This window comes from Amphiura filiformis, chromosome 14 (assembly GCF_039555335.1).
Source record: "Amphiura filiformis chromosome 14, Afil_fr2py, whole genome shotgun sequence".
Taxonomy (NCBI): domain Eukaryota; kingdom Metazoa; phylum Echinodermata; class Ophiuroidea; order Amphilepidida; family Amphiuridae; genus Amphiura; species Amphiura filiformis.
In genome coordinates, this window is record NC_092641.1 from 46,506,820 (window position 1) to 46,533,637 (window position 26,818).

Genomic DNA, 26,818 nt, shown 5'->3' on the forward strand with positions numbered 1-26,818 from the left:
ATGGTCTACATTAATGTTCAGAGTAGATAGTGAAGCTGGTAACTGTAAGTGTTGCAAGCATTTTTCATTCAAAACACCCGTTGTAAGGGCACCCCCACATATAATCATGGCATCTAACAACAGAAACGATGGATAAAACTCTCTGAGTGTAGTCAGATTCCGAATAGAACAGCCATCATAGTCAAAAGAATGAACATTAGTGTAAAGTGCTGATAACGTTTGGAGGCCTTTTGCTGCTTTACACGGTGAAGAGGTAAATTTGTTTTCAGAAATGTCTAAACATGTCAGATTGGTAAGGTTCACAAACAATGTCTCTGGTAAGCTTGGAATGGAATTGGCGGATAGATTTAAGTATTCGAGATTGGCGAGACTCCCAAACAATATTTCTGGTAAGCTTGATATGGAATTCACAGATATATTTAAGTAGATTAGACTGGCGAGGTTTGCAAACAATGTCTCTGGTAAGCTTGATATGTGATTGTTGGATAGATCTAAATACTCCAGACTGAATAGACTGCGCTGCATTCCTTTTTTTTTAAATAAACAATTCATACGTTTCCATGCATGAAACCATTTAAAATCTATGACGAAACACATCACATCTCCAGTGACTGCCCTGCCCAGAGAAAAAAGGACTGCGGTAGTTGGATATGACCTGTGTGACCCACCATATCTTAACACATAGACTCAACCTCTTTCATCTCGAATCTGAGATGAATGTTAATGAAGTAAAAATCAATGTGGGTGGTAAATCTTAACCAATAACAGATAGGCAAGCATACATGTTTATGCATTAGCCCAACCCACTGTGTTCACTGAACCCAACCCACGTGGGGTAGCTCTATCTGGGTCAGGTAAAGTTTTATTCAGATTTCATTTGACAGCTTAACCATCGCCAGTATACGTGCGCGACGTCAAGTGTATACATTGGACCTTGTGCAAATAATACGCGCTGGACGGCTATTCAAACGGCTTAATTTGTAAAAACCACAGGATATGTGCATAAACACATGAACAGCCAAGACTGCATTTTTAATGAGGTAACATCGTACCCACTATAGAGTGCATAGTTCATTGTATATTCGAAATACAGTAGACCAGTTTTCTCATGGATATCTGAGCTGTTGAATCAGAACAGGAATGATGAGGTTTTTCCCGGTTCAGGTCAGAGAGATTAATTTAGGGAATGATAAATTAAACTGGTCTACTACAGTAGACTACAGACTGAAGAGCTCTTTAAACAGACCATCTGGTAATGCTTTGATTGAATTCCAGGATATGTCACGCTTCTGCAACCTGCGTAACGCATCAAATACTAATGGTGGTAGCTCCAGCAAACCACAGAACGCAACATTTAATAGTTTCAATGATGCACTCATGTGAAATGGGCTTCCATGCAATGTCAGGTGCTTTTGATGGCTTAAATCCAGAGTTTCCAGCTTGTCCAGACCTGTACATGTATCCGTGTTGATATTGAGTATTTCATTGTAGCTCAAGTCCAGCACTTGGAGAGACGAGCTTGTTTTAAAACTAACATTCCTTACAGAGTTGTGACTGAAGTCCAATTCCTGAAGTGAAGCGAGATGAAGGAAACTCAACCCATCGGCAGTGCCAAGGTGATTGTTAGTCAAATATAAACTTGTGACATTGATGTCTTTCAGTGGTGGAACACTTTTAAGTAGCCTACTAGAGCAGTCTAGCTTGGTGGTGTTGTACGTTTTGCAAGGCAACCCCTTTGGGTATTGAGCAGATGATTCTGCAATGAAAGGGAGAATAGCAAATAAACAGATCAGATAAAACATGATGAACGTTTCCATGCTATTAGCAACGGTGAACTCTGCAAACGAAACGACAGGTAGATTGAGTGACAATACAATGATGACCTGCTGATCTAACATTGCCTCTGATTGGTCAATTACATGATATCTTCACTTTAATCACCAATCGGCAGGTAGTTCTCATGCAACAGGTGCCGAGCAAATAGAAAGTGATTTAACTATGAGCTATTCCACTTGAAATTCAGACTCCCCCTGTGGCAGATTTAGCAGAGGGTATATGGGTTTCAAATAGAATGAATTGGTTAATTTCCATTTGAAATACACACTCATGGAAGATATAGGTAAAGTCATGTACAGGGGGAGTGTGTGTCTCAAAATAAATAACTGTAGCCAATTCCATTTGAAAAACATACTCCCTCTGTGGAAGACTTTTCTTAAATCTTCCACAGGGGTGTGGGAGATTTGAAATGGAAAAGCGTAATTTATTATCATTTGGCAGTATCATTGTTAATGATTTAGATAAAATAGTGTTACTTTCACTTCCTTGTTCTAGTTAAAACATTGTATTATTGTTGAAGTGTCTATTGTAATACAATAACAACTGAAAATCAGATCATTAGGCCTAAAATAAAGAATTGTTTGATTGGTGTAACCTGACAGACCCTAAAAGTAGGCCCGACCCTAACTTGACTGAATAAAAAAAAAGAAAAAAAGTCCCAAACCCTTTATCAAACATAATTTATAGCTTTAAAAGTAAAAAAAAAAAGAAATCACTACCTACCTACCCTAATGTTACGCCAATCAAACGATTGATTGATTGATTGATTTTGTATAAAAAGTATTCAAATATGGGAGAAAATGTTTATGGATTGATTGATTGATTGATTGATTGATTGTCTTGTTTGTTTGTCTGGTTTTTTTTATCATTGATTAATTAATTGATACCTTTCTTTCTTCTATTTTTTTATTCTTGCAGGTTGAAGGAATGACCGTCATTCCCCAAATCATCCCTATTTTGAAACAAGCTAGTTGCTATGACAACAACGAGGCATCATACATGCTGTCTACCTTATATTCAGGTGGCATGGGTATAACACCAGATAGGTACAAGGTAAATATATTACACTAGTTAGGTACATGGTAACCTACTTCATAGGCCACTTGGTTTTTGTGCATTCATTTGTCTCAGAATAATATTTACTGTAGCATGCACCCTTTAGAGGTTAATAACTGCGCATCGGTTATTTGGAGGGCATTGTGAAAAATCTAAACATTTTGCCTTTGGAACCAAGGAATAGCCCCCGGGGGATATTCCGACATATTACCGATGCAAAGTTATTAACCTCATTCATAACCGTCACTTTAATCTCTTCATCTTACAAAATAACACAAAATTTTGCTCAAAAGTTTATAAAAATAGATGATTTTTATATCTTCCCTTTCCAAAAATCGATCAGGCTAAAACATGACGACCAATAACAAACAATCACAATCTGTGCAAATATGGTAGCGCGTAATCCAAATATGGCAGCCAGCGCGCGCACAGTTTGTTTGACGCACAACAACACACAAACGTCGGTCAATTGTGTGCGACATTGGAACAATTATGCATTTTGCGGTCAATTGTGAGATATTAATGACCTCGATTTGCGTTCGCGTTTTCATATATAACTAAATGTAATTGGATTGCGTTTATTAATGAGGTTATGAATAACATATCATTGTTTTCTGGCCTATTGGGTGATGTTAAAGCCTTAATGTACAATTTCCGTCAAATTTTTATTTTGTTATTCTTTATTCAAAATGTTGAAATAATATTAGTAATAACTGCCTGGAAGGGTTGCTGTCCATTTTAAGCTGAAATAACAAGTAAAGTGAAAGAAATCCCACTGGCTGTTTTGGTCATTTAACATGCAGTTCTATGGGAGGACATAAAGTCATAATAAAAAAATTATGACTTATATGTCAAACTTTGCTCTGGTGACCTACAAAGACAACAAATCTGACCGATTCCATTTAGGTGCAAGTTGGTAAACATTACAAAGATGCAAAAAACCAGGTTTGAAAAAAAATTACCAATTTCATATTATAAGATTGTTCATTATGGCTTTAAGTCATTTTGCTGCTAAAAAATCCCCCCCCCCCCCAAAATTAAATGTGTTATTCTAGTTTATGCTACTTGGAAAACTTTGAATTATGGTCATGCTTGTAGGCGAATATGGAACATGAGGAAAAAACATTAATTGCTTGCCCTGAATTCTGCATCTAGAACAACAAAATATAAAGTTTTTGTAAAAAATATTTGGATTGTCAGAAATCATACTATTTTAGACAAATATGGATGATAATTAATTTGTGACAATTCAGATTTTTGTTGATTTGTGTTACTCTCTTAATTTTTACATGGTTTACCTAATTTTTTCCGAACAGGCGTTTATTAGAGACAAATTTACACATGTTATAAAAGGGTCCTGAGACGTTCTAATAGCTTTTCTGATGAAGAAAATGTATTGCAAGTTTACACAGGACTTCTAATCCCCTAGCTATTTCACTGTATTGAAGTCTATCGTCACTTCAACATTAGTGAAACCCTTTAGAAAAATGAAAATACCCTGGGTGGGCGCTTATTGGGGCATGGGCGCTTATTGGAATGAATACGGTACATGTATTTCATGTGGTTAACACACAGTAGTATCAATGAATCTTCAAAAATTAAAAATTCATGTAGCCCTATGCCTATATTATTAAGTTCAAAAATATTTCAAACAAGACCAAGGTATGATTACTAGTTATTTGTGAGGGCACTATTACTTGGTCCTAATCATAAAGAGCACAGGGTTGCCAAAAGATTTCAGCCCGAATCGCGGGTCAAAAAGTCGAAAAGTCGCCCAATTTTTCTCTTAACCATTGGTTTCTATGGGGCAGGAAACTAGCGAAGTCGCGGAGCCAATGTTGAAAAGTCGCCCAATTTTTTTCTTAACCATTGGTTTCTATGGGACCGGAAATTGTCAAAAGTCGCGGGAAAAATCTTCAAAAGTCGCCCAATTGGGCTACCAAATCGCAGGTTTGGCAACCCTGAAAGAGCAGAGTGTAGGATGTTTGAGTTGCATCAGTTGGACAACTATGGAAAGTGGTGCTAGGTGCAACATGGGTTCCATTATAGACTATCCATTACACAGTGATAAACATCCAAGAAACCCACCAAAAGCTATCAGCACATTTATTTGTGATTTGACCAATGGGCTGTTCCAGTTGAAATCCACACTACCCGCGTGGAAGATTTTGGAAATATCTTACACAGGGGAGTATGTTTTTCAAATGTAATTTTATTTATTTTATTTTATTTTACAAATTCGGCCAAAATACATCAAAAGCAAAGTAAAATTACGCAATACATACAAAAGGAAACAAAAGTAAAATAGACCCAATGGGCTAGCCAGGAAGAGTCAGAAGCATCAAGACACTGTCACCAAAAGGTGTGACTCCTCCAACCCATTGGGGCAATTACATAAAATATATACTATTGCACTGTTTAAACACATTGTGTGTACATCCACATCACAAGGATGCACCCGCCAGCCATCACACATGCCTCCCCCACCTACCAGCCAAGAACAAAAACCAGACCCATGCCACGTGGAGGCCACTCCAGATCATCCCCAAGCCACATTGCCTACATGAAGGAATACAGAAAACATTCCCAAACCAGGCAACCCGGGGACGCCCCCAAGCGACCGGGACCCGGGACGAGTCCGCATCCACCCAAGGCCAACAAATGAAAAGAGGCACATGCAGCAGCCGACAAGCCCACCCTCCCGATATGGATGTACACATTATTACATTATTACAAGATGGAAATCTGCTCAGTGACCCCTACCTATCAGACACATGGATTAGTCAGAGTAATTAATTAAGACACATAATTAGTCAGAGTTAATAATTTTGAAACCCATACTCCCCCTGTACAGGGTGTCTCAATAAAAATAGGCCCTGTGGATTACGGGACGTAACTTAAAATGTCAGCAGTAAAATCAAAACTTCTTTATAGATTCAGGAACCCTGATGTTTTCTCCTTAAAATGGTGCACAAAGCATCAGAATCTGTTCACGCATTACTGAGATAATTGGGATTGTACAAATAGACCCATTTTTGGACCGTTCCAATGGGGTAATGCACATGATGTGCTGCATTGTAGTTTAGAATGAAGTAACTCTCAGTCTTGCTGGGTTGAAAATATCAACCAACCAACCAATCAATCTCTCAAACAATGTTTTTCATACCTTTCTCTTTTTATTAGTAATATGTGAAAATATATCTTCTATGCATTTCTCAAGAAACAACAGGTCACTTAAATTTCATAGTGTACACATGCGTGAACAGAAAATGAATCAGAGAAAGAATCACGTTTAGGGGGTCAAAACGCTAGTTGATGCGTTTAGTCATTTTATTGGTCCCGTTAATTCGCAAAACGTGTTTCCTCGACTGATATGCATCATGACCATCACTCAAACTTTATGAATATTGGAAAATTATTTAAAAAAAACATATAAAGGGTGTATTCTTTTAAATCCAGCGTACCTTTCAGATGAAAATCGTAATTATTTGTTGTTAAAATGCGCTAAATTCCATAGGTGTTTTTGCTCAAAAGGGCAAATCCTGTTTAGGCCGTTTTGAAAATCACTAGTCGCGCGTTTTTAACCCCCTAAACGCCATTCGCGAGATTCATTCTAGGAAAAAACCCTTTTTTTGCGTTTTTCTGGTCACATATGTGTATACTATGAAACTAAAAGTGACCCCCTTGACCACGGTGTTGCTTGAGAAATGTTTGAACAATATTTTTAGAAGATTATTTTCACATTTTGTTAACCCAAACAGAAAGGTGTGAAAAACATTCTTTGAGAAATTATTTGATTGGTTAATTTTGCGTACCTTCTACCCAGCAAGACGGAGAGTTTTACTTTATTTCTTTTTGTGCATTCTAAACTACAGTGCAGCACATCAGTGTCTAATGTGTATTGTCCCATTGGAACGGTCCAAAATGGGTCTATTTGTACAATCCCAATTCTCTCAGTGACGCGTGAACGGATTTTGACGCTTTTTGCACCATTGCAAAGAAGAATCATCGTGGTTTTTGAATCTTTAAAAAAGTTTTCATTTTACTGCCGCCATTTTAAGTTACGTCTCCCAATCCACAGGGCCTATTTTTATTGAGACACCCTGTATAATGACTTTGCCTATGTCTTCCACAACTGGAGTGAGTATTTCAAATAAAAGTCACCCAATTGTTTATTCTATTCGAAACTTATACTCCCTCTGTGGGAGACTTTAGCTAAATATTCCACATGGGTAGTATGGATTTTAAATGGAATAGCCCAATTTGGGATGTGTGATATGAGCACTTTACTACATTTTCATACTTGGAGATTTATTCATTGTGTACAAATTATCCTGATTATTATTATTAGTCTTGTACTCAAGACATGTAAGCTTATATTTTTCAATATGCTTATATACAGGGCATAATGTATCAACTGAAGGCTGCAGAAGGAGACTACCCACTGGCTGTGAATGCTATGGGTGATAAACACCAATGTGGACAGGAAGGCGTGCCGCAGGACTACGACTATGCATTCAGTAAGCTATAACCATTGCTAGAAATGGAGACTTGCAAATTTTACTCGCTTTTAATGGGAGAGCGTGGACTAGTAGTTAAGAGTACCTGTTTCTGGTACATGAGGTCCCGGGTTCAGTTCTTGGCAGTGCTAACTTGCTGGGGTATTGATTAACATGGAAGAAAAAAAAAAAATCTGTAGATGAAAATCAAACTTCCACTCTCCAAATGGTGCATTATTATTTTGGAATTGGGTAAATGAACCATATGAGAGTACCCCGTCCTTTGGAGGGGACATTAAGCCATCGGTCCTGTGTACATTGAGCCATACTTGTACATGTATCTCACAATCAGGTGCTGTTTGGATATTGACAATTTAAGTATTGTATGTATTTAACACATAGTGTCACGAACCCTCACGGAAATATCCTGTGGCTCCACGACCCTGGGATTAAGAGGCGAGCGCGCTAGCGTATAGACCAAAAGCGGACTTCCCCATCAGGTCTATAACACTAACGCACTTATACCTCCGTGACAATAGCAGCTATTGGAGTTATTAGGTTTTGCTAAGGTAGCGGAATCGTCCCAAAATGCTCTCAACCCTTCCCACTTACGATGAATTAAACTTCCTAGTCAATATCAAAGTAACAATTTGGAATGCTTTATCATTTATCAGGATTGCAGTGGAGAAAATCAACACCTTACAATGTCCTGGTTGTGCTGTACAAAGAATGAATTTTGCATGAAACTGCTAATCCTTTTAACTCATTTTTCAAATGCCAATATTCTTTAGATTACCCAACCATTTATTTTTCATTATTTTAGGTTACTTCAAGAATGTTGCCGACAAGACAGTCAAAGACAAAGAGAAGCATGCTGCTGATGGGGTAAGACCTAAAGAAAACTGTTCACCCTTTCTTACAGTGCCTACGATTGGTTAATTATGTGATATAAAACAAGCAGTCAAGTTAGCTCAATCAATAAGGCGTTCGACTATGGTGCGAGAGGTTGTGGGATCGTACCCTGGCGGTGCCTAGTATGCTCACGTGGAAAAATGGAGTCAGCTTGAAATTCCCCTGGACAAGGAACTTACTGCTAATTTGTCTTGTTGTAACCCGTGCGAAACACGGGGAGCTGATCCTGGTTGCGAAGCTTATTTGTGGAATGTCTAGGGTGTGCGCTCTTGAAGCAGCAAAAGTCCCTGAATTGTTGTTTAATGGTTTTTGGAATGATGTGGGGCCGTAGTGGTCAGCGACAACCTGTAAAGTGTTCTGAGGCTTGTGGATCAACGTCTAGGTGTTGTGCCTGTGCATAGCACACTATAAATCACTGCGTTTTTTTTTTTATCCCAGTAACCAATCAAAATAGAGCTTTTAAATTTCTTAATCAATTTTAAGCTTATCCCCTTCAGCTCTATGTGAATTTACATGAGCGTACATTGGAACTTTATTGATGCGCACAGTAACAGCTAGAAACCAAATATTTTTTGCCAATTATTAAACTGAACAAACTTTAGCACATTGCATAATTTATTTGTATCGTGTAGATATACACAGAGATGGTACGTCTGACAGACACGGACGCATTGCGGCATCAAACTGGTGAGAAAGGAGATTACTTCATGTGGATGAAATATCAGGCAAAGAAAGGTCTTGCCGAAGCACAGGTAGGGTTGAGTGCAATTAGTGGATTGGACTAGTATGTCAAATTACTCACAGCAGGCTCTTCCAGTTGAAATCCATACACCCCCTATGTGGAAGTGAAAGTAAAGGTAAAGGAGACGATCCTGTATATAAACAGTGAAAGGAGTGCCCATCTCTCTTTCATTGGCGATTGGGCCAGCATTTAAGAATGCCGGTACCCATTTAAACACCTGGGTGGAGAGGAGTAATCGAGATAAAGTGCCTTACTCAAGGGCACAACACGATGGCGTCGCCTGGGCTCGAACCCACAACCTTACGATTATGAGTCAGTGCCCATTCCGCTAGGCCACCGTGCTCCCAATGTGCTATGTGGAAGACATGACCTTAATCTCCCACACAGGGGGTGTAGATTTCAAATGGATTCCCCCATTCAGGTAACTCCATTTGAACAAGGTTATGTCTTCCATAGGGGGCGTATGGATTCCAGCTGGAATAGCCTAATGTAGGAGCCAAATTCTTGTAACAATTGACCTTTTCAGTAAATCCCATAAGCCTTTGCGAGTTCACCTGGGATGTCGTCATTTGTCATCAGTAGGCGTTGGACCGATGGGCACATCGTTTAGTGAACATTGTTACTGCGCATTGCAAGTCAGCGTGACGTCAAATGACAACATCTCAGGTGTACTCGCAAAGGCTGATGGGATTTACCTAAAAGGTCAATATCTTATGTTATATCTAAGATGGGCTGTAACAACCTTCCTGTACTGCGCTACTGCTTTGCCATCATGTAAAACTATAACGCTATGGCTATGACCACCTATAGATGTGGTTACAGAATTAGAGAAGGAGAACCGGGACTCCCTATACCGTCACATACAATTGCGCCATCAGCTATGGGGAGAAAATTGGGGGTATTCGGGTCCTTGCGAACGGTGCGCTGAGACGAACGAAAACATTTGAACGTTTGGCCCCAGAAGTACATGTATTTTAATGTGATGATTGAATAAATGTGGCCGTACACTACGAATGAGCCATAAAGTCAGCAAATTGTATTCCGAGTTACAGTGTGAAATGTGCGTGAAGGTCGTATCCATAGGTACATCAATTTGTTGTGACATGTTTCTCATTTGATAGCACGAGTCAAACACTGTTTAAACCAATCAATAATCCTATTGCTGAAGAAGATAATAGTCTCCTACCTATTTCTATAGAATCATTAAATAGCTCTAGTCTTTGTTTGCTTTGGTAAATCTTGTTCAAGTGGTGGGTATATCAAAGCATTGTATTTTGTCTAGGTATATACAACCAACAATTAACAATGAGAGGACATTTCTGAACCTCGTTGACTTGGGGATGACTTGAAATGACCGCATATTATGACTGTTTGATATTTATTACCAGCAATGTGGAAAAAGAGACATGAAGAACCAAAAATAGGTACAATTTTGTTGAAGGAGCAGAGTTCAACAAACCATAACCCCGCTTCTGGATATCATTTGAAGTCAAATGATATACCATTTAAAGCTTATGATATATATTTTGTAAACACGAAATAAAACAAAATTGACCGGGGTCGACTTTACGGCTGATTCGTAGTGAACGGTCTCAAATGTACATGCATATTTAACTGTTTGAAGAATTTCTAATATTATCATCTAGCCTTATGTTTGCGGAGGGTCACATATACTTGTAAAGGTCTTGCTGATGGTGATGGGTTTTGTTATGTAATTTTATCAAAATTCTTTACTTCTTTTTTGTTAGTTCATAGCCAAAACCTGCATATTTAATTTTCCAAAACAAAACCAATAAAAGGTGTAAATTGGGATATATTTTACTACCTGTTTGCTCTGGATTAAAACGTTTTAGGAGACTGAAGAACCTGTTTTAAAAAACATGTGTTATAATAATTTGTGATGTCAAAGTTTTGAAAAAAAAAAAAATGCAAGGGTCATTTAAACAAACAAAGAGAGACAAACTATTTTTTTTGTTTATTCAGCGAACCAGTTTAACATTAGACCTGCTCTCACAAAATAAGCATAAAGTTGACAAAATAAATTTCTGAGATATTCCAAATTTGAAATCCTTATTTGATACCTTACCTTTTAAAATCATACCAAACATGTTAGGATGACTCCTTTCTTTGGTCTCCAAACATAAATATTTCCTCCAATGTCTTTTATTTTCTGTTGAATTTTGTTATGTTTGTTGGACTGTATATTTAGTGCCCTGGGGACTTAATGCTCATTTTGCAAGAGCAGGTCATTATATATAGTTATGATTTTGACAGAATACTGAAATTTTCCGTTTGTTAAACCATGTTATGTATGATTACGATATCGGGGATCCGATGGTAGAGACCCGTAGGGCAGCATATAAATTATTTTACTGGGATTCAGCATGATTAATTAGCTACAGAGTGTGGCATACAGGGTTATGGTCAATTCAATGTTGCCTGATCCCACTTCTTTAATTCAAGAGAATCCATACGTAATGTGATGTTAACAAATAGTTGAATCGCTATTCAGCATTTTGCCAAAATCATACCACTATATCCCTCACGCTTTTCTCTTCATTTTCTTTCTCCATCTCCCTGCATGATAATGGTACCACCCCATCTTCTATCAGATCAACCTTGCACGCATGCTCTTTTGGGGTCAGCATGGGGTCACACGGGATCTACCTCTGGCTATTCAGTACTTCAATGAATATTTGGCGAACAATCCGGCTGATCCGCTGGCGAATTATGACATGGCTGTTATATTACTCAGGGTGAGTTGGGTTTTAATCTTGATGGGAGAATAATTGAGACCAGTGACATTGCGAAAAGGTTATAATGTAAGTACTATAATATAAAATATCTTGTTAACTCCAGTACTTTGTATATTATAGCTTGCAAAAAATGCCAGAGTTGAAAAAATATAAACGCTTGACTGTTGTTGCGAGCCATTGTGCGACTTTCAATATTTGCCCAGACAGGGAAGGACATGTTACGAAATTAAAATTCAGGACAAGGCCTTGTTCACAAATGTTCTACATCAATGAACAACATTTACTACACAAGGACTCTTCATATTTAAACTGGTCTCAGCTATTTTTGCAAAAGGTTGCCTGTTAATACTTTGTTTAAAATGTAATAAGTGAAAGTTACTTGGGTTGGTTTAGTGTGCCTGTCACCAGTGGCGTAACCAGGGGCGGGGGGGGGGGGGGTGCCCCACCCTCAAAAAAATTTCAGGGACAAAATGGGGACGGAAAAGAGCAAAATGTCCTTAAAATGACCAAAAATGGGACAAAAAATTGACAAATGGCGACAAAAATCTGGCCATGCTCCCTAAATGGGGACAAAAATTTGGCTTCCCCCCACACCAAAATCCTCGCTACGCCACTGCCTGTCACTGAAGTCTTGCATAAATTAATTAAAGTGTGGACCAGTTGCACAAAACAAAAATGCACTCGGCATAGGGGCAGCGGTATGCATGTATATCATGAAACCACAATAGACCAAGTTTTGCCTATAATGTGCCAAACAAAGTATAGAGATTATGTAAGGGTATTTTGCATATTTGTTTGTACTTGTTGATATGGGTGAAGTAATGTTGCTATTTGCTCTGGTAATAATAATCATGCAAATATTTAAGTGGCATGAATTGGTATAAATGTATGTGTGTGTATCAGTGAAGTGTGTTATACATTAGGCCAAAAAAAAAAGATTATCTGCTTGTGCTCCACAACTTTTTCAGAATTGGGTCGGCCAGTCTGGATTTTCAAAAAAATATTTTTTGAAAGGTCATAGCCAAGACATGACTGTATGCCTTTAATTAGCATAATAAATAGCCCAAATAGTTGTGAATTGGGATATTCTTCTGCTCGAAAAAACTTTTCAGGATGCCAAAAATCTTGGAAGAAAACTTTTTCTGGAATTTCCAAAAGTAGAGTAGATATTCATTTGTACAGTAAAACAAAAAAAACTTTTTTCCAGATTAGGGTCGGTCGGTGGAGGACAAGCAAACTTTTTTTTTTTTGGACTTAAGAGTAAGAAGTACTGAAAGTCAAACAAAAATGTTAATTCAAAGGAAATATGGTAAGTCTAACTTTCACTGTGATGAGCAGACAAAGAGAAAAGTCGTACTTTTTTTATTAAGAATGAGAGAAAGACAGAGATAGAGAGAAACGGTATATAATAAGACTGTTTGCAAGCAATAGGCTATTCCAGTTGAAATCCATACACCCCCTGTGGAAGACAAGACCTTAATATCTCACACAGGGTGTAGACTTGCAAATTAATATAGTCGACCATTCAGATAACCCCATTGAAATTCACACTCCCTGTGTGGGAGAATAATTAGGTGGTGTCTTCCATAGGGGTGTAAGGATTTCAACTGGAATAGCCCAGTAATTGGAGTCATGGTTTAGATAAATGTTGTCATTGGGCAGGAAAATGTGATTGTGGCCCTGAACATGTTTAAAACAAAAACAGCCAAAAGGTTACATAGGAAGTTTTTCTTTAAACATGTTCAGGGGCCAATGACACATAGGGGGTTTTTCCTGCCCAACAACGATGTATTTTGCGATTGTTTTTAATGTGTACTAACAAACTTGAATAGATTGTTTCTATTGTTTTAAGCATAATCATTTCTGAAGGAGTGTCAGTTTTTTCTGTAGCAAATTTCCTGGTTAGAGAAAGATGCTTGTTCAGTTGTTCAGTAATCAAATACTTTCTTTTCTTTGTGGATATTTGCAGCATTTGAAATGGTTGGCTTTTGGTTGCATGCGGTTTAATTCTGAAAACTTTTTAGCGTTACCCAAGTCACTTCATCTCAGTTCTTGTGGTAAAAGCATGTCAGCATGTCATCATGTGGCACTATACGATCTCGGTTACGGTATACTTTGATTACTCTGGTTGTGCATGCCGTTTGAATTGGCCAAACATAAAATAGGTACCTTTGACCAACCCATTTGATTATCCTATCCCTTCATGCACAATTTTAGTCCTTTGTCTGTTTCCATGGCAATGGATATGGTGTACTTCCTCATGTTAATGTGATATGTAAATTTGTTGACTGATTGATAACCACATGCTTTGAATATTATTTTGTGTCTGATATCGCTGGCGTTTGTTTAGTCTTCTGTTGCACGAATAATGTTCTGGGGATCAGGCGGGGTGAAACGTGATATCAAGGCTGCAGCTAAGTATTATGAAATGACGGTGAGGGAGTCGCCAAGAAATCCTGTTGGACTCTATGATTATGGCATTGTATTGCTTAGGGTGAGATTTACTGTATGATTATGGCATTGTATTGCTTAGGGTGAGAATTTACTGTATGATTATGGTATTGTATTGCTTAGGGTGAAAATTACTGTGTGATTTATGGCATTAGGGTGAGATACAACAGTGAGTTAAATAATTCTTACTAACATATCTGTATAGTACATGTAGCAGTGGTTGACCTGGCAAAATTGCCCCACTACCAAAATGTCTCTCCTGGGACAAATGTGTGTGAAAGGTGCAAAATTGTGCAAAGTTTACACTAACTTGACCATAATCAATGTGCATTTGGTCTTTAAAAAGGCATACAAATGATTTTGGTTAATTTTGTCCTAGCGATATTTCAAAGCAAGGACAACAGGTTTCACTCCCCAAACAGTATGACTCTTTCGGTCTTCAATAATTTTCATAAAATATGTTACCTTGCTCAAAGAAGTCTATTGCTAGACCAAATTAAGTTCAGCTGTTTCAATTTAATACCATTGCACATTCTACAAGCTACATTTATACCTTTTCTTTCATAAATGCTGGAATGAAAATTTAGGTATTATCTATCTATAATTTATTTTTTCTCATGCAGTTTAAGCTTGTAAATGGAACTGGTTTTTTTTTAACATGTAGTAGCAAAACTAATAGACATTGTTTATGTTATGTTATGCATCCATCCTTTATGGCATCATTTATTTGGAAAATTAATTCCACATAATAAATGATAACCCACATTACCAGAAATTTGCTCATTATTTGACCTAACATATTGCTTCCTGCAGGGTCAAGGCACAGCCAAGAATTATACCAAAGCACTGGAACATCTCAATAGATCAGCAGAACTGGTGAGTAAAATTAAACATGTATTTCGTTGTGTACATTGTTCACTTGTGTTGCAGGGTCATGCTCCAGCCTACACAGCTCTGGGCTGGTATGCCTTTAATCATTAGAGATAAGTTTTTGTGTGCATTGTTCACTTGTGTTGCAGGGTCATGCTCCAGCCTACACAGCTCTGGGCTGGTATGCCTTAGATCATGAGAGATAAATTTTGGTGTGCATTGTTCACTTGTGTTGTAGGGTCATGCTCCAGCTTACACAGCTCTGGGCTGGTATGCCTTGAATCATGAGAGATAACATTGTGTGTGCATTGTTCACTTGTGTTGTAGGGTCATGCTCCAGCCTACACAGCTCTGGGGTGATATGCCTTGAATCATGAGAGATAACATTGTGTGTGCATTGTTCACTTGTGTTGTAGGGTCATGCTCCAGCCTACACAGCTCTGGGCTGGTATGCCTTAGATCATGAGAGATAAATTTTTGTGTGCATTGTTCACTTGTGTTGTAGGGTCATGCTCCAGCTTACAAAGCTCTGGGCTGGTATGCCTTAGATCATGAGATATAGATTTTTGTTTGCATTGTTCACTTGTGTTGTAGGGTCATGCTCCAGCTTACAATTAAAGCTCGGGGCTGGTATGCCTTAGATCATGAGATATAAATTTTTGTGTGCATTGTTTACTTGTGTTGTAGGGTCATGCTCCAGCCTACACAGCTCTAGGCTGGTATGCCTTTAATCATTAGAGATAATTTTTTGTGTGCATTGTTCACTTGTGTTGCAGGGTCATGCTCCAGCCTACACAGCTCTGGGGTGGTATGCCTTGAATCATCAGCGGAACATTACAGCAGCTGTAGAGTACTTTGAGAAGGCAGATAAAATGGGTCATCGCGATGCTGCACATAACCTGGGCTACCTCTATAGGGTTGGCAAGTACCCTAACCATCCTGCGGATGATGTAAGTTGCTTTTACTCATTGTTGTATTTGGACAATGGACATGTACTGTACTCAGACATGAGATTTTTCAGCTAATCAGATGAATTCAGCTTTTTTGACTATTCAAATTTACGCATTTTTATTTATTTTCAGCCCAATTTTGGGTCTTTTTTGCCAAATTCACGCTGTTTTTCAGCTTTTTTTGTTCTACTTCAGCTTTTTTCAAGTAAAGCCACTTTCATGCCTGTGTACTGACTCAAGTATAGTCTCACCACTTGTTAGTTGAAAAATTATCAAAATTGGAGTGGGGTTGGGAGATATATACTTGAATTTAAAAAAATCATTTAAAAAAGAATTATAAGAAAAATAGTTTTTTAAAGTCAACCATAAATGATGCAAGTATTTAGCTCTAGGTCCAGAGACACTCCAAACCGACCCCCCCCCAAAAAAAAAAATTAGTCTCTGGAATTTACAGTCCTGACTGTAGAACTTGTGTTTTTGAATTTTTTTTTTCACAATTTCCCCCAAAATGTTGTTAACTTATTGTATGAAAAACTAATGATATTAAAGAAACGTTGTACCTGGCTGAGGGTTCCGATATTTTGCATTATTATGTTTTCAGGATTATTAGGAGTTAAGAAAACCTAATAATGATAATATTGGATGGCTTATTTCGCATGATACCATAACATATCGGATTCGTCATACAAATATCGAACTCGCCGCTGGCTCGTCCGATATTTTTATGACTCATCCGATATGTTATGGTATCATGCTCAGCCATCCAATATTATATCATTATCATCTGCAGCATCTACACAATTCTACTTGTTTCCTAATTTTCTGCAGGCTAAGGCATTCGAGTACTACTACAAGTCAGCAGCTGGAGGCCATATGGACTCAGGATTAATGGTCGCTGAAATCTATAACCAAGGACATAGCAATATGCTCAGACATAGTCAGTATGCTGCTGTGTAAGTGTACTATCAATGGGCTATTCCAGATGAAATCCATACGCCCCCTATGGAAGACATAACCTTAATCTTCCACACAGGGAGTGTGCATTTTAAATGGGGTTACCTGAATGGGTGAATCAATTTGAAATATACACCTTCTGTATGGGAGATTAAGGTCATGTCTTCCATGGGGTGTGTGGAATTCAAATGGAATAGCGCAGTTTATCAATATCAATCTGGGATTCCCAGTACAAACGGATATACAGGGATGTGTCACTAATTGGGTCTCATTTTTGGCCTTCTGATAGGGCTGGTGTCGACAAGGCTGTTGTCGACAATATTGTCGACAAAGCAATTTTCCCGATTCAACAACATTAATAGTTGGCACACCTTGACAATATGTTGGAACTCTTCATTGCCGCTCTGATAGGTCAATGAAATTAGTATAACTATGTTGGATGAGAAGTACATACCTTCTCCTTTCCCCTTCCCTCCCCCATTCCCCCTCAATCAATGTTGGAGACACAGGAGAGCCCAATGAAAAAAGTGCTTTCATCAACATTTAACGGGGGGAGAGGGGTGGCGATTTACATTTAGTATGCCAGAGTGTGCCAACTTTAATTTCCTTGATTGTCGTATGATTCTTTGCGTCATTTCCTTTCTGAAAATGTAGACTTTTCCTACTTATCACCATTAAGTTTGGAGATACAATAAAAACAATATCTATACTGCCTTGGGAAAGGCTTACAGACTATGCAATATAATTTTGAGATTTGAATGTTTTTTGTTACTTTCAGATGGGCGAGATTTATAGCGGAGCAGAATGTTGAAATGGGTCGTACATTACGTAAAGGACTGGATGCCTACCTGGAAGGCTCATGGTAAGGGCTCATATTGAAATACCGTACACTACGCCACACAGAAAGAAAGCAGGATTCCCTCGCTAAGCGCCACCTCAGGAAAGCTCGGTCATAAAACGGATGGATTATATGCATCAGTGATAGGGGAGAGTGGGGTAAGTTGAGCCAGGGGGTAAGTTGAGCCACCCCTCTAGAAAGAAAATTAAAAACTTATCTTACTTTGCAGTTCCACTTCTTTGTATATGACATAACAAAGGCTTCTCAAGTGTAATATGGAATCACTTGCACATAGGGTAAGAAAGCAGCATTAGAAAGTTCATTTTTCACACTTTTGTTGAACTTTTGGCAAAAAACAATTTTTTTCATGTTTTACCCAGAAAGAAAAAGGCTAAAATGATAGCATTCTGGGTATTGAGGATGTGATATATGAACACTATTTTAGAAAACTATTTACAACTGTAACAAGTTTTAGTCAGGTGGGAGGCTCGGTTGTTGACAAAAAGGGTCACATGGGGTAAGTTGAGCCAAAAGCCATGGGGCAAGTTGAGCATAGGAAAAACCTGCAGAAATGTCCCCAATTTTTTTATTCAAAGTAATATCTTGTCAGAAATTACTTGTATGCAATATTTAGATCAAACTACTTCTATATCAAACTATTTTTCAAATAAATACCTGAAAACAACAATTTAAAAAAAGGCAAAATTGAATTTCACAGTTATGGCATATACTGTGCATTTCTATGGTGGCTCAACTTGCCCCCACGAATGGCTCAACTTACCCCACCGTTGGGGTAAGTTGAGCCAATTTGCAAATAATTTTTGGCGTCTCACTGTGCGAAAGTGCAAAATATTGATTACAATTTTGTGGTATCATAACCAAGTAAACATAAATATGTTTCATTTGTAACATTGCATTTGGGTCCTGCTTTATTTATTTGAGCGTAGTGAAAATAAATGTAAAAAGTGGCTCAACTTACCCCACTCTCCCCTACACCCTGCCTTTTGAAGTGGTCCATGACGAATGGGAAGAAAACAAACTGACTACATATGGCTCATCGCACAACCCAGGAAAGCGCGCTCCTAATTTAAGTGGGTAATTGCAGTGTTATATAATCACACAGAATTTTAACAAAAGAAGGCTAGCACAGGAAAGCTGCAGGATGGCGCACACCTTCCTGTGTAAGGGAATTTCAATATGAGCCCTAAGGACACAAACACAACATTCAATTTATCTTAATGTAATGACTCTTTGTATAATCGTACCCTGAATATTAGCATAGTGATTTTGTTTTATATTTAAAAATGGAAAACTGTAAAACTCTGCAAATGTTAATTATTACGTTTGGTTCAATTTATTACATTACCAGGGTATGATAGGAAGAGTCAAGGGTGCCTAATCGGCACAGATAGTGCTATAGGGTCAAATTCGATGTGACGCCTAAAGTGAATGTGACTTACTAAATGTGACCGTACACCACGAATGAGCCGTAAATGTCCTCAATTGTTTTCTGAGTTACAGTGTAAAATGGGCATGAAGGTCATATTCATAGGTATTTCAATTTGGTGCTACGTGTATCTCATTAAATGAGGTACAAGTAGCACCAAATTGAAATACCTATGAATATGACCTTCATGCCCATTTTACACTGTAACTCAGAAAACAATTGAGGACATTTACGGCTCATTCGTGGTGTACGGTCACAAATGTCATACTGTATAAGTGGTAATTTTCGCGTACAGTTATTTTCGCGATTTGGAGTGAGAGACACATTTTCGCGAAAGTTATTTTCGCGATTGCCCAGTCCTTCCCTATACTTGTAATACATTATTGCATACATTCGCGAGGTGTTATTTTCGCGGTTGGAGCTCTAATCGCGAAATTCGCGAAAATAAAACCCTCGCGAAAATTACCACTTATACAGTAATTTACTTCAAGTGAGAGCAATAGACCTTTTCAAATCGGAAGTTTTCCGAAGTTTGTTATGGATGACCCTGTTTACAATGCCGGGTCATTGATGCTAACACAAACGCAACTAATACGTCTGAATCTGCTCAAATCTGAGTGAAAGACACGGTCAAGCGTTGGGTATGGCTTGTGCAAGAGATTGATATTTATATTGCGAAGACCACATGAAGACCAAATCAGATGTGTCGCCGACGACAAACATTTGCATTTTTCTTTCTTTTAATGTCACATTGTGAAGTGCCAAATAGTGGAAGTGTTAGTTCAATACCTTTAGAAAACATTTCTCTGTGATGACTCATGCTGATTTAGGCTAAATATGTTGTTGTTTCACTCAAAAGGGTACATAATTCCGCTTGATTTATTGTACACCAATTTTACCCCCTAGCTTACTGAATAAATACTGTTGTTTTCCGATCTTGATTTGAAAATGTCTATATAGCTACACTGTGCAATCATTTTAAATTTGCTTAAATTTTTTTTAATTTCCTGAAACTGCAAGTAACAAAAATTGTTTGTGTCAGTTTGATAGTTTGAAATTAAATTATTTGATGGACTGCATTTTTCTATAGGTCTGAAAGTATGATATACTACATGATGGCTGCAGAGGCAGGAGTAGAAGTAGCGCAGTTTAACCTGGCATATTTATGTGAAGAAGACAATGTGAGTAGAACACATACACACCCCTAACAAACACACACACCACCAACCAAGGATTGAGTTTTAAGGCATGCAAGTGAGATCGCACACCTTAAATCGTCTGTCCGAGTGCGATTTATACCACTCCTCAATTTCTAAACTTCTCACCGAGTGCAATTTAATAGCACACCTGACAGCCCACCTTAACATTTCCAGAAGTGCGATTTGTAGCACACCTGTAATTTTCAAAACTCTTTACAAACACACCCCTACACCACCACCACCAACCGTGGACATCAACACATCATAATGAGTGTTTACTATCCAACTGCAGATACACACATTATTTAGTTACAGTGGACTCCTTAAATGTTTACTATCCACATGCAGACCTAAACTCACACCTGCAATTGCAGTTGATGGCTGCAGTGTATTGTTATGGAATATAGAAAGACCGAGTAGGAACCGTGGATGTCCACAGTTCTTGTCCATCCACAATTACATAGATTTCTTGTGCGTGTCCTCATTTGCCAGTGTTTGTAAACACACACACCCTTCTGAGGACCTCTTTAAATAACAAAAGTTTTCCAGAGGTCCACAGTTCATTGTCACATGATGGATAATACAGGACAGAAGTCCTCTGAAAGTCAAAAAGGTGTGAGTGGAATATGTAGGGTACAGGTTTTATGAGTGTTACTATCCTAAAAATGAACAAACTTTATAGTCTTCATGGTTCAGTATTTAAAAAAATCAGTGGTCACCCTTCACCAATATGTGACACGATATGGTCCATGGGGGCCAAAGGCGGCAAATTTGAAACTGCGATAAAGGCAAAAATATGGAGTAAAAAACAATGAAATACATAAGAAAGTACACATCACAAAACCTCATAACTTTAGAACCAAGTATGCTAGACCTTTAGTGTTTTCAGTATATGATAGCCTAATATTACTACAAGGTAATAATTATGCATGGTAACTCAATTGTCAAAAATGCCTCCTTTGGCCCCCCCATGGATCAGATCGTGTCACATATATCTTTATGTTTGTTTACTATATGTCTTTAAGGGTAGACGAGGTATTGTTGGTCGAAGCAACCTAAAATCGATTTTTATTATCTAGATCAATATATTATTGAAAATGTTAAAACACCTTGATGTTTTGCAAAAGTTAGTTCTACAAATCGTATACTTTGCAAACTTGCTTAATTTATTGATGTTAATGAGTTATTTACGTTTTACAAAAGTGTTGTTGTTTCAGCCCTCTTTACAACGTAACTCAAAAACCGCAGCACCTATAAAAGTATATCTGTGATATTTTAATTCTTCTACACGCTCGCTATGAATTGAGCAATGCAGTTTTTGCCAAAGCTCACTACCATTCGTAAGATGCTGTGAACTACCAAATCACAACAGTTTAAAATAATTAATAACCTTAAAGAAAACATTACTTTTAATGCTCTGTGTGCTAGCCATAGGCTCCAACATAAAAAGTCAAAGAGTTTTGTAATATTTTATCAAAATGTCAAGAGCTATCTCAAGAATGACCGAACCTTATAGGCTTGTTTGTACTCTTTTAATGAATTTTTCATGTCAATTCCAAATATGGTCATGAAAATGTACAATTCTGAAATTTTGAATTAAAAAAATTAAAACTTGTCGCCTGCAGTCGACATCCACGTGGAGAGAGTGAAACAGCTAAGTCGCTGTGTAGAGTAGGTAGGGACTTTTGAATATAGGTTATTTGGGACTGGCATTTACTAGCTTGTAACCTCTTCAGAACAACTTACAGATATAAAACAATATTTTATTGTAGGACAGTTTTGTTAGTTGCAAGGTTTAAAATGTAAATGAACTATCAGGGAATAAGCTGAGTATATGTGACATGATCAAGGGGAATGAGTCACATGTCGACCCTGGTCAAAAATGAGTTTCACATATGTTTATAACGAGGACATTTAGAGCTTTCAGAAATTGAAAACCCCATGTTGATACGACTTATCTTTGCAAAGTTACGTCAATTTATCAATCGCTGAAAACAATATAAAACAAAATAATTTTAAGACTTTCTTTGCCAATAACTAAAAATCAATATTAGCGACATCCGACTCATTTCCCTTGATCATGTCACATATGAGTATTGTAGTGACTCATTAAAATTTTGTGTCTTTACAGGAAAATATTGCTGCATCTTATGTTCATTCTGATTGCATATGGAAGTACTATAATAAATCTAGCAACTCAGAACACCCTCCAGTACTAGGTAAGTAAAATGGAATCGGTTCTGCAGCAGAGCAGGGTAACATTTCTATTGTCGGTCACGGTAATTACATTACCCCCGGGTTGAATTGAATACCTGAGTGGAAGAAGGGCCCAACTCCATCAAAACTGTTTTGAGATATTAAGAAAAACTTAATATTTGGAAAAGTTTTATAGGCAGAATGTTTTCATCTTCAGGGGACCTTTAATACATGAACATACAATATTACATACATTCAAAATTATATATGATGTTTCCATGGCAACGATACAGGTCTTAATACGATCTGGAGTTGGGCCCTTCTTCCACTAATATACTGCAAGTGCCAGTTCCATAAGCAGATGTGTTATAAATAGCTACAGAAATTTGGTAATTAGCCATTAATTGCACAATTAGAAGCATGTAATATGTTAGCAAGAAAGTTTATTGTAGTGAAAAGCAGATTTCATGGATGAACAAAATTCCTCTTTATCCCAATATTTGTGGAAGAAGGGCCCAACTCCATGGAGTTGGGCCTTTCTTCCATGAAAACCATGATTAAGTGTATGTGGAAGATTATTTAGAGAGTGGATTGTGGCTCATCTTTCACACACAAGGAAGAACAGTCTGCTGGCTATAAAATGCTGGGTCTAACTCATTTTTGTAAAAAATTGGAGTTGGGCCCTTCTTCCACTCAGGTATTCAATTATCTTGGAGTTATTAAGGTACATGAGAATATCCGCTTTTTTGCTAGTATAATGAAGTTGAGGCATTTCTTTAGTCTTCTAACTTTGTCTTAACATCACAGATAGTGCAAACTATTCTTTTAAATGTGCATTAAGAGTTTCCAATCCCTTCAGTATGTTTATTTAAGATTTGTTTGTTAGGATTTGAGAGGCTCGTGGAAATTCTTGTTGCAAACTTGCTCCATGCATTGGGCTATTCCATTTAAAATCCACACTGCCCCTGTGGAAGATTTTGGAAATATCTTCCACAGGGGGAGTATGAATTTATAATGGAATTAGCAAATTAACTAACTCTGTTTGAAATTCATCCTCCCTGAATCTTTCTCAGAGGGTGTATGGAAATCAAATGGAGTTGCTTAATGTGCTAATTCCATTTGAAATTCATACTCCCCCTGTGGAACCTGTTTCCAAAATAGGTGTTTTCCAAAAGTTAGAATGCGTAACTTGAAAATAATCTTTGTACAAGTCTTTGAGCATAAAAACATACCCTAAAAATGCATGTTTTTGGCCCTTACTCCTAAAAATTGACCAAATATTAAAATTTAACTTTCATTGCCAGTTAGAACTAAAAAAAAGGATTAGGATTTAGCTATGTTTCATTTGGCAAAACAGAATAATATTTTCTTTATTCCAAAAAAAAATTTAGTGCTGTATTTTTCTGGAATAGGGAGTACTCTGTTACTTGGGCCTAAAAAAAATGTTTGATTGGCGTAACTAAATATTTACAGGCATAAGACGCAAAGTTTATTGGAAACATGGATGCAGGAATGGACAGTTGTGAAATGTTTTATAAGTTTACAGTAATGATTTTCTTCATAAAATGTTGGCCAAATTTAGCTTTGAAATGAAATTTACACACAGAAAAAGTAATAAAAAACCATTAAAATTATAAACTGAAATCTAAAAAAAAAAGATTTTTTTTGAAAAGGGCCAACCCTGATTTTGGCCAATTTTGGGTCGGTCGGTGGAGGGCAAGCCAACAATTGGTAAGAATTGGTGGTGTGTCAGTGAAGATATTCAACACTTCCCAGAATCCTTTGCAACATGATACTTCACCTCATTTCATCAAATGACACTCCTATTAATATGTTATAAAGGTTCCCCCTGTTTTCACTTTGAGAATAGACTGGCTAAGCATGGCTCGATAGTCAAGAAATAAACATATTGCAAGATCTGGATGTGCTCTGTTTGTTGAGGTACATTTCGTCACTATCGATCAATTTTGCAATGGATAGCAAGTCGGCGCAGAAATTGAAACAGGAGAAATGCATTATGGGAATTGTAAATCTCTGATGTAACCTAAGTGATTCAAATGATGTATGTATTTATATTGCAGCTCAATTGAAGATGGGTGATTATCATTGGTATGGATACCAAGGGGCGTCAGACACAGAAAAAGCTGTGGAACTCTATGGGAAAGCTGCAAAACAAAGGGATCCTCAGGTATGGATTAGACTATCACAGAGACAGAGATAGAGAGAAACAGTTTATAATGACCACAATTTATCCGGGGGGTGGGGGACACACATCCCACTGTCTTTTCATTTAGCAGATATTCACAGAAAATCTACCTGTTAGTCACTGTTTAGTTAGGGTAGGAATTTCAATTACATACCTTTTTTCTGGGATTTTCACTCCAAATTTCTGCATAAAACACCAAAGAGTATACACAAGGTATCCTCTTGTAACATTTATTGATCCTTGATGTGTTTTGTGTCCTCATCCATTGGATTCACCACTTTTTTAATAACTATTTCAGTCATATTTTTAGAGGCAATTATGTGTGTATGATAATGTTTCTTTTATACAGGCAATATTCAACCTGGGCTACATTGTGGAGCAGGGTATAGAAGTCAAACCAGACTTACTGAAGTCTATTGGCATTAAGCAGTCAGTAGTTAATAACAGTACAGATAAGAGGACATTATCCATGGAACTCTATAGAAAGTAAGTGACTTATTATTAGGCAGAGTATAGAAGTCAAACCAGACTTACTGAAGTCTATTGGCATTAAGCAGTCAGTAGTTAATAACAGTACAGATAAGAGGACATTATCAATGGAACTCTATAGAAAGTAAGTGACTTATTATTAGGCAGAGTATAGAAGTCAAACCAGACTTACTGAAGTCTATTGGCATTAAGCAGTCAGTAGTTAATAACAGTACAGATAAGAGGACATTATCCATGGAACTCTATAGAAAGTAAGTGACTTATTATTAGGCAGAGTATAGAAGTCAAACCAGACTTACTGAAGTCTATTGGCATTAAGCAGTCAGTAGTTAACAACAGTACAGATAAGAGGACATTATCCATGGAACTCTATAGAAAGTAAGTGACTTATTATTAGGCAGAGTATAGAAGTCAAACCAGACTTACTGAAGTCTATTGGCATTAAGCAGTCATTAGTTAATAACAGTACAGATGAGGGCATTATGAACTCTTTAGAAAGTAAGTGACTTATTATTAGGCAGAGTATAGAAGTCAAACCAGACTTACTGAAGTCTATTGGCATTAAGCAGTCAGTAGTTAATAACAGTACATATAAGAGGACATTATCAATGGAACTCTATAGAAAGTAAGTGACTTATTATTAGGCAGAGTATAGATGTCAAACCAGACTTACTGAAGTCTATTGGCATTAAGCAGTCAGTAGTTAATAACAGTACAGATAAGAGGACATTATCCATGGAACTCTATAGAAAGTAAGTGACTTATTATTAGGCAGAGTATAGAAGTCAAACTAGACTTACCGAAGTCTATTGGCATTAAGCAGTCAGTAGTTAATAACAGTACAGATAAGAGGACATTATCTATGGAACTCTATAGAAAGTAAGTGACTTATTATTAGACAGAGTATAGAAGTCAAACCAGACTTACTGAAGTCTGAAGTCTATTGGCATTAAGCAGTCAGTAGTTAATAACAGTACAGATAAGAGGACATTATCTATGGAACTCTACAGAAAGTAAGTGACTTATTATTAGGCAGAGTATAGAAGTCAAACCAGACTTACTGAAGTCTATTGGCATTAAACAGTCAGTAGTTAATAACAGTACAGATAAGAGGACATTATCCATGGAACTCTATAGAAAGTAAGTGACTTATTATTAGACAGAGTATAGAAGTCAAACCAGACTTACTGAAGTCTATTGACATTAAGCAGTCAGTAGTTAATAACAGTACAGATAAGAGAACATTATCCATGGAACTCTATAGAAAGTAAGTGACTTATTATTAGACAGAGTATAGAAGTCAAACCAGACTTACTGAAGTCTATTGACATTAAGCAGTCAGTAGTTAATAACAGTACAGATAAGAGAACATTATCCATGGAACTCTATAGAAAGTAAGTGACTTATTATTAGACAG

General features: G+C 37.3%; 1 protein-coding gene across 3 annotated transcripts in view; it reads left to right on the forward strand.

Moving 5' to 3' along the window:
- LOC140170199 (protein sel-1 homolog 3-like) overlaps positions 1-25,717 on the forward strand; it is a 45,210-nt gene extending 19,493 nt beyond the window's left edge. The window contains exons 9-21 of one of the 3 annotated variants that reach the window (XM_072193531.1): positions 2,755-2,889; positions 7,295-7,412; positions 8,215-8,276; positions 8,936-9,055; positions 14,152-14,295; positions 15,066-15,128; positions 15,899-16,072; positions 16,901-17,025; positions 17,805-17,888; positions 20,402-20,492; positions 22,642-22,729; positions 24,788-24,894; positions 25,262-25,717. In XM_072193531.1, the coding sequence (XP_072049632.1) occupies positions 2,755-2,889; positions 7,295-7,412; positions 8,215-8,276; positions 8,936-9,055; positions 14,152-14,295; positions 15,066-15,128; positions 15,899-16,072; positions 16,901-17,025; positions 17,805-17,888; positions 20,402-20,492; positions 22,642-22,729; positions 24,788-24,894; positions 25,262-25,402 (1,452 nt within the window). In that variant the 3' untranslated portion in view covers positions 25,403-25,717. Of the gene's footprint in view, positions 1-2,754; positions 2,890-7,294; positions 7,413-8,214; positions 8,277-8,935; positions 9,056-11,657; positions 11,802-14,151; positions 14,296-15,065; positions 15,129-15,898; positions 16,073-16,900; positions 17,026-17,804; positions 17,889-20,401; positions 20,493-22,641; positions 22,730-24,787; positions 24,895-25,261 lie in introns of all 3 variants that reach the window. The other 2 variants (XM_072193532.1, XM_072193530.1) reach the window with 2 other exon arrangements.
- Positions 25,718-26,818: the final 1,101 nt, after the last annotated feature.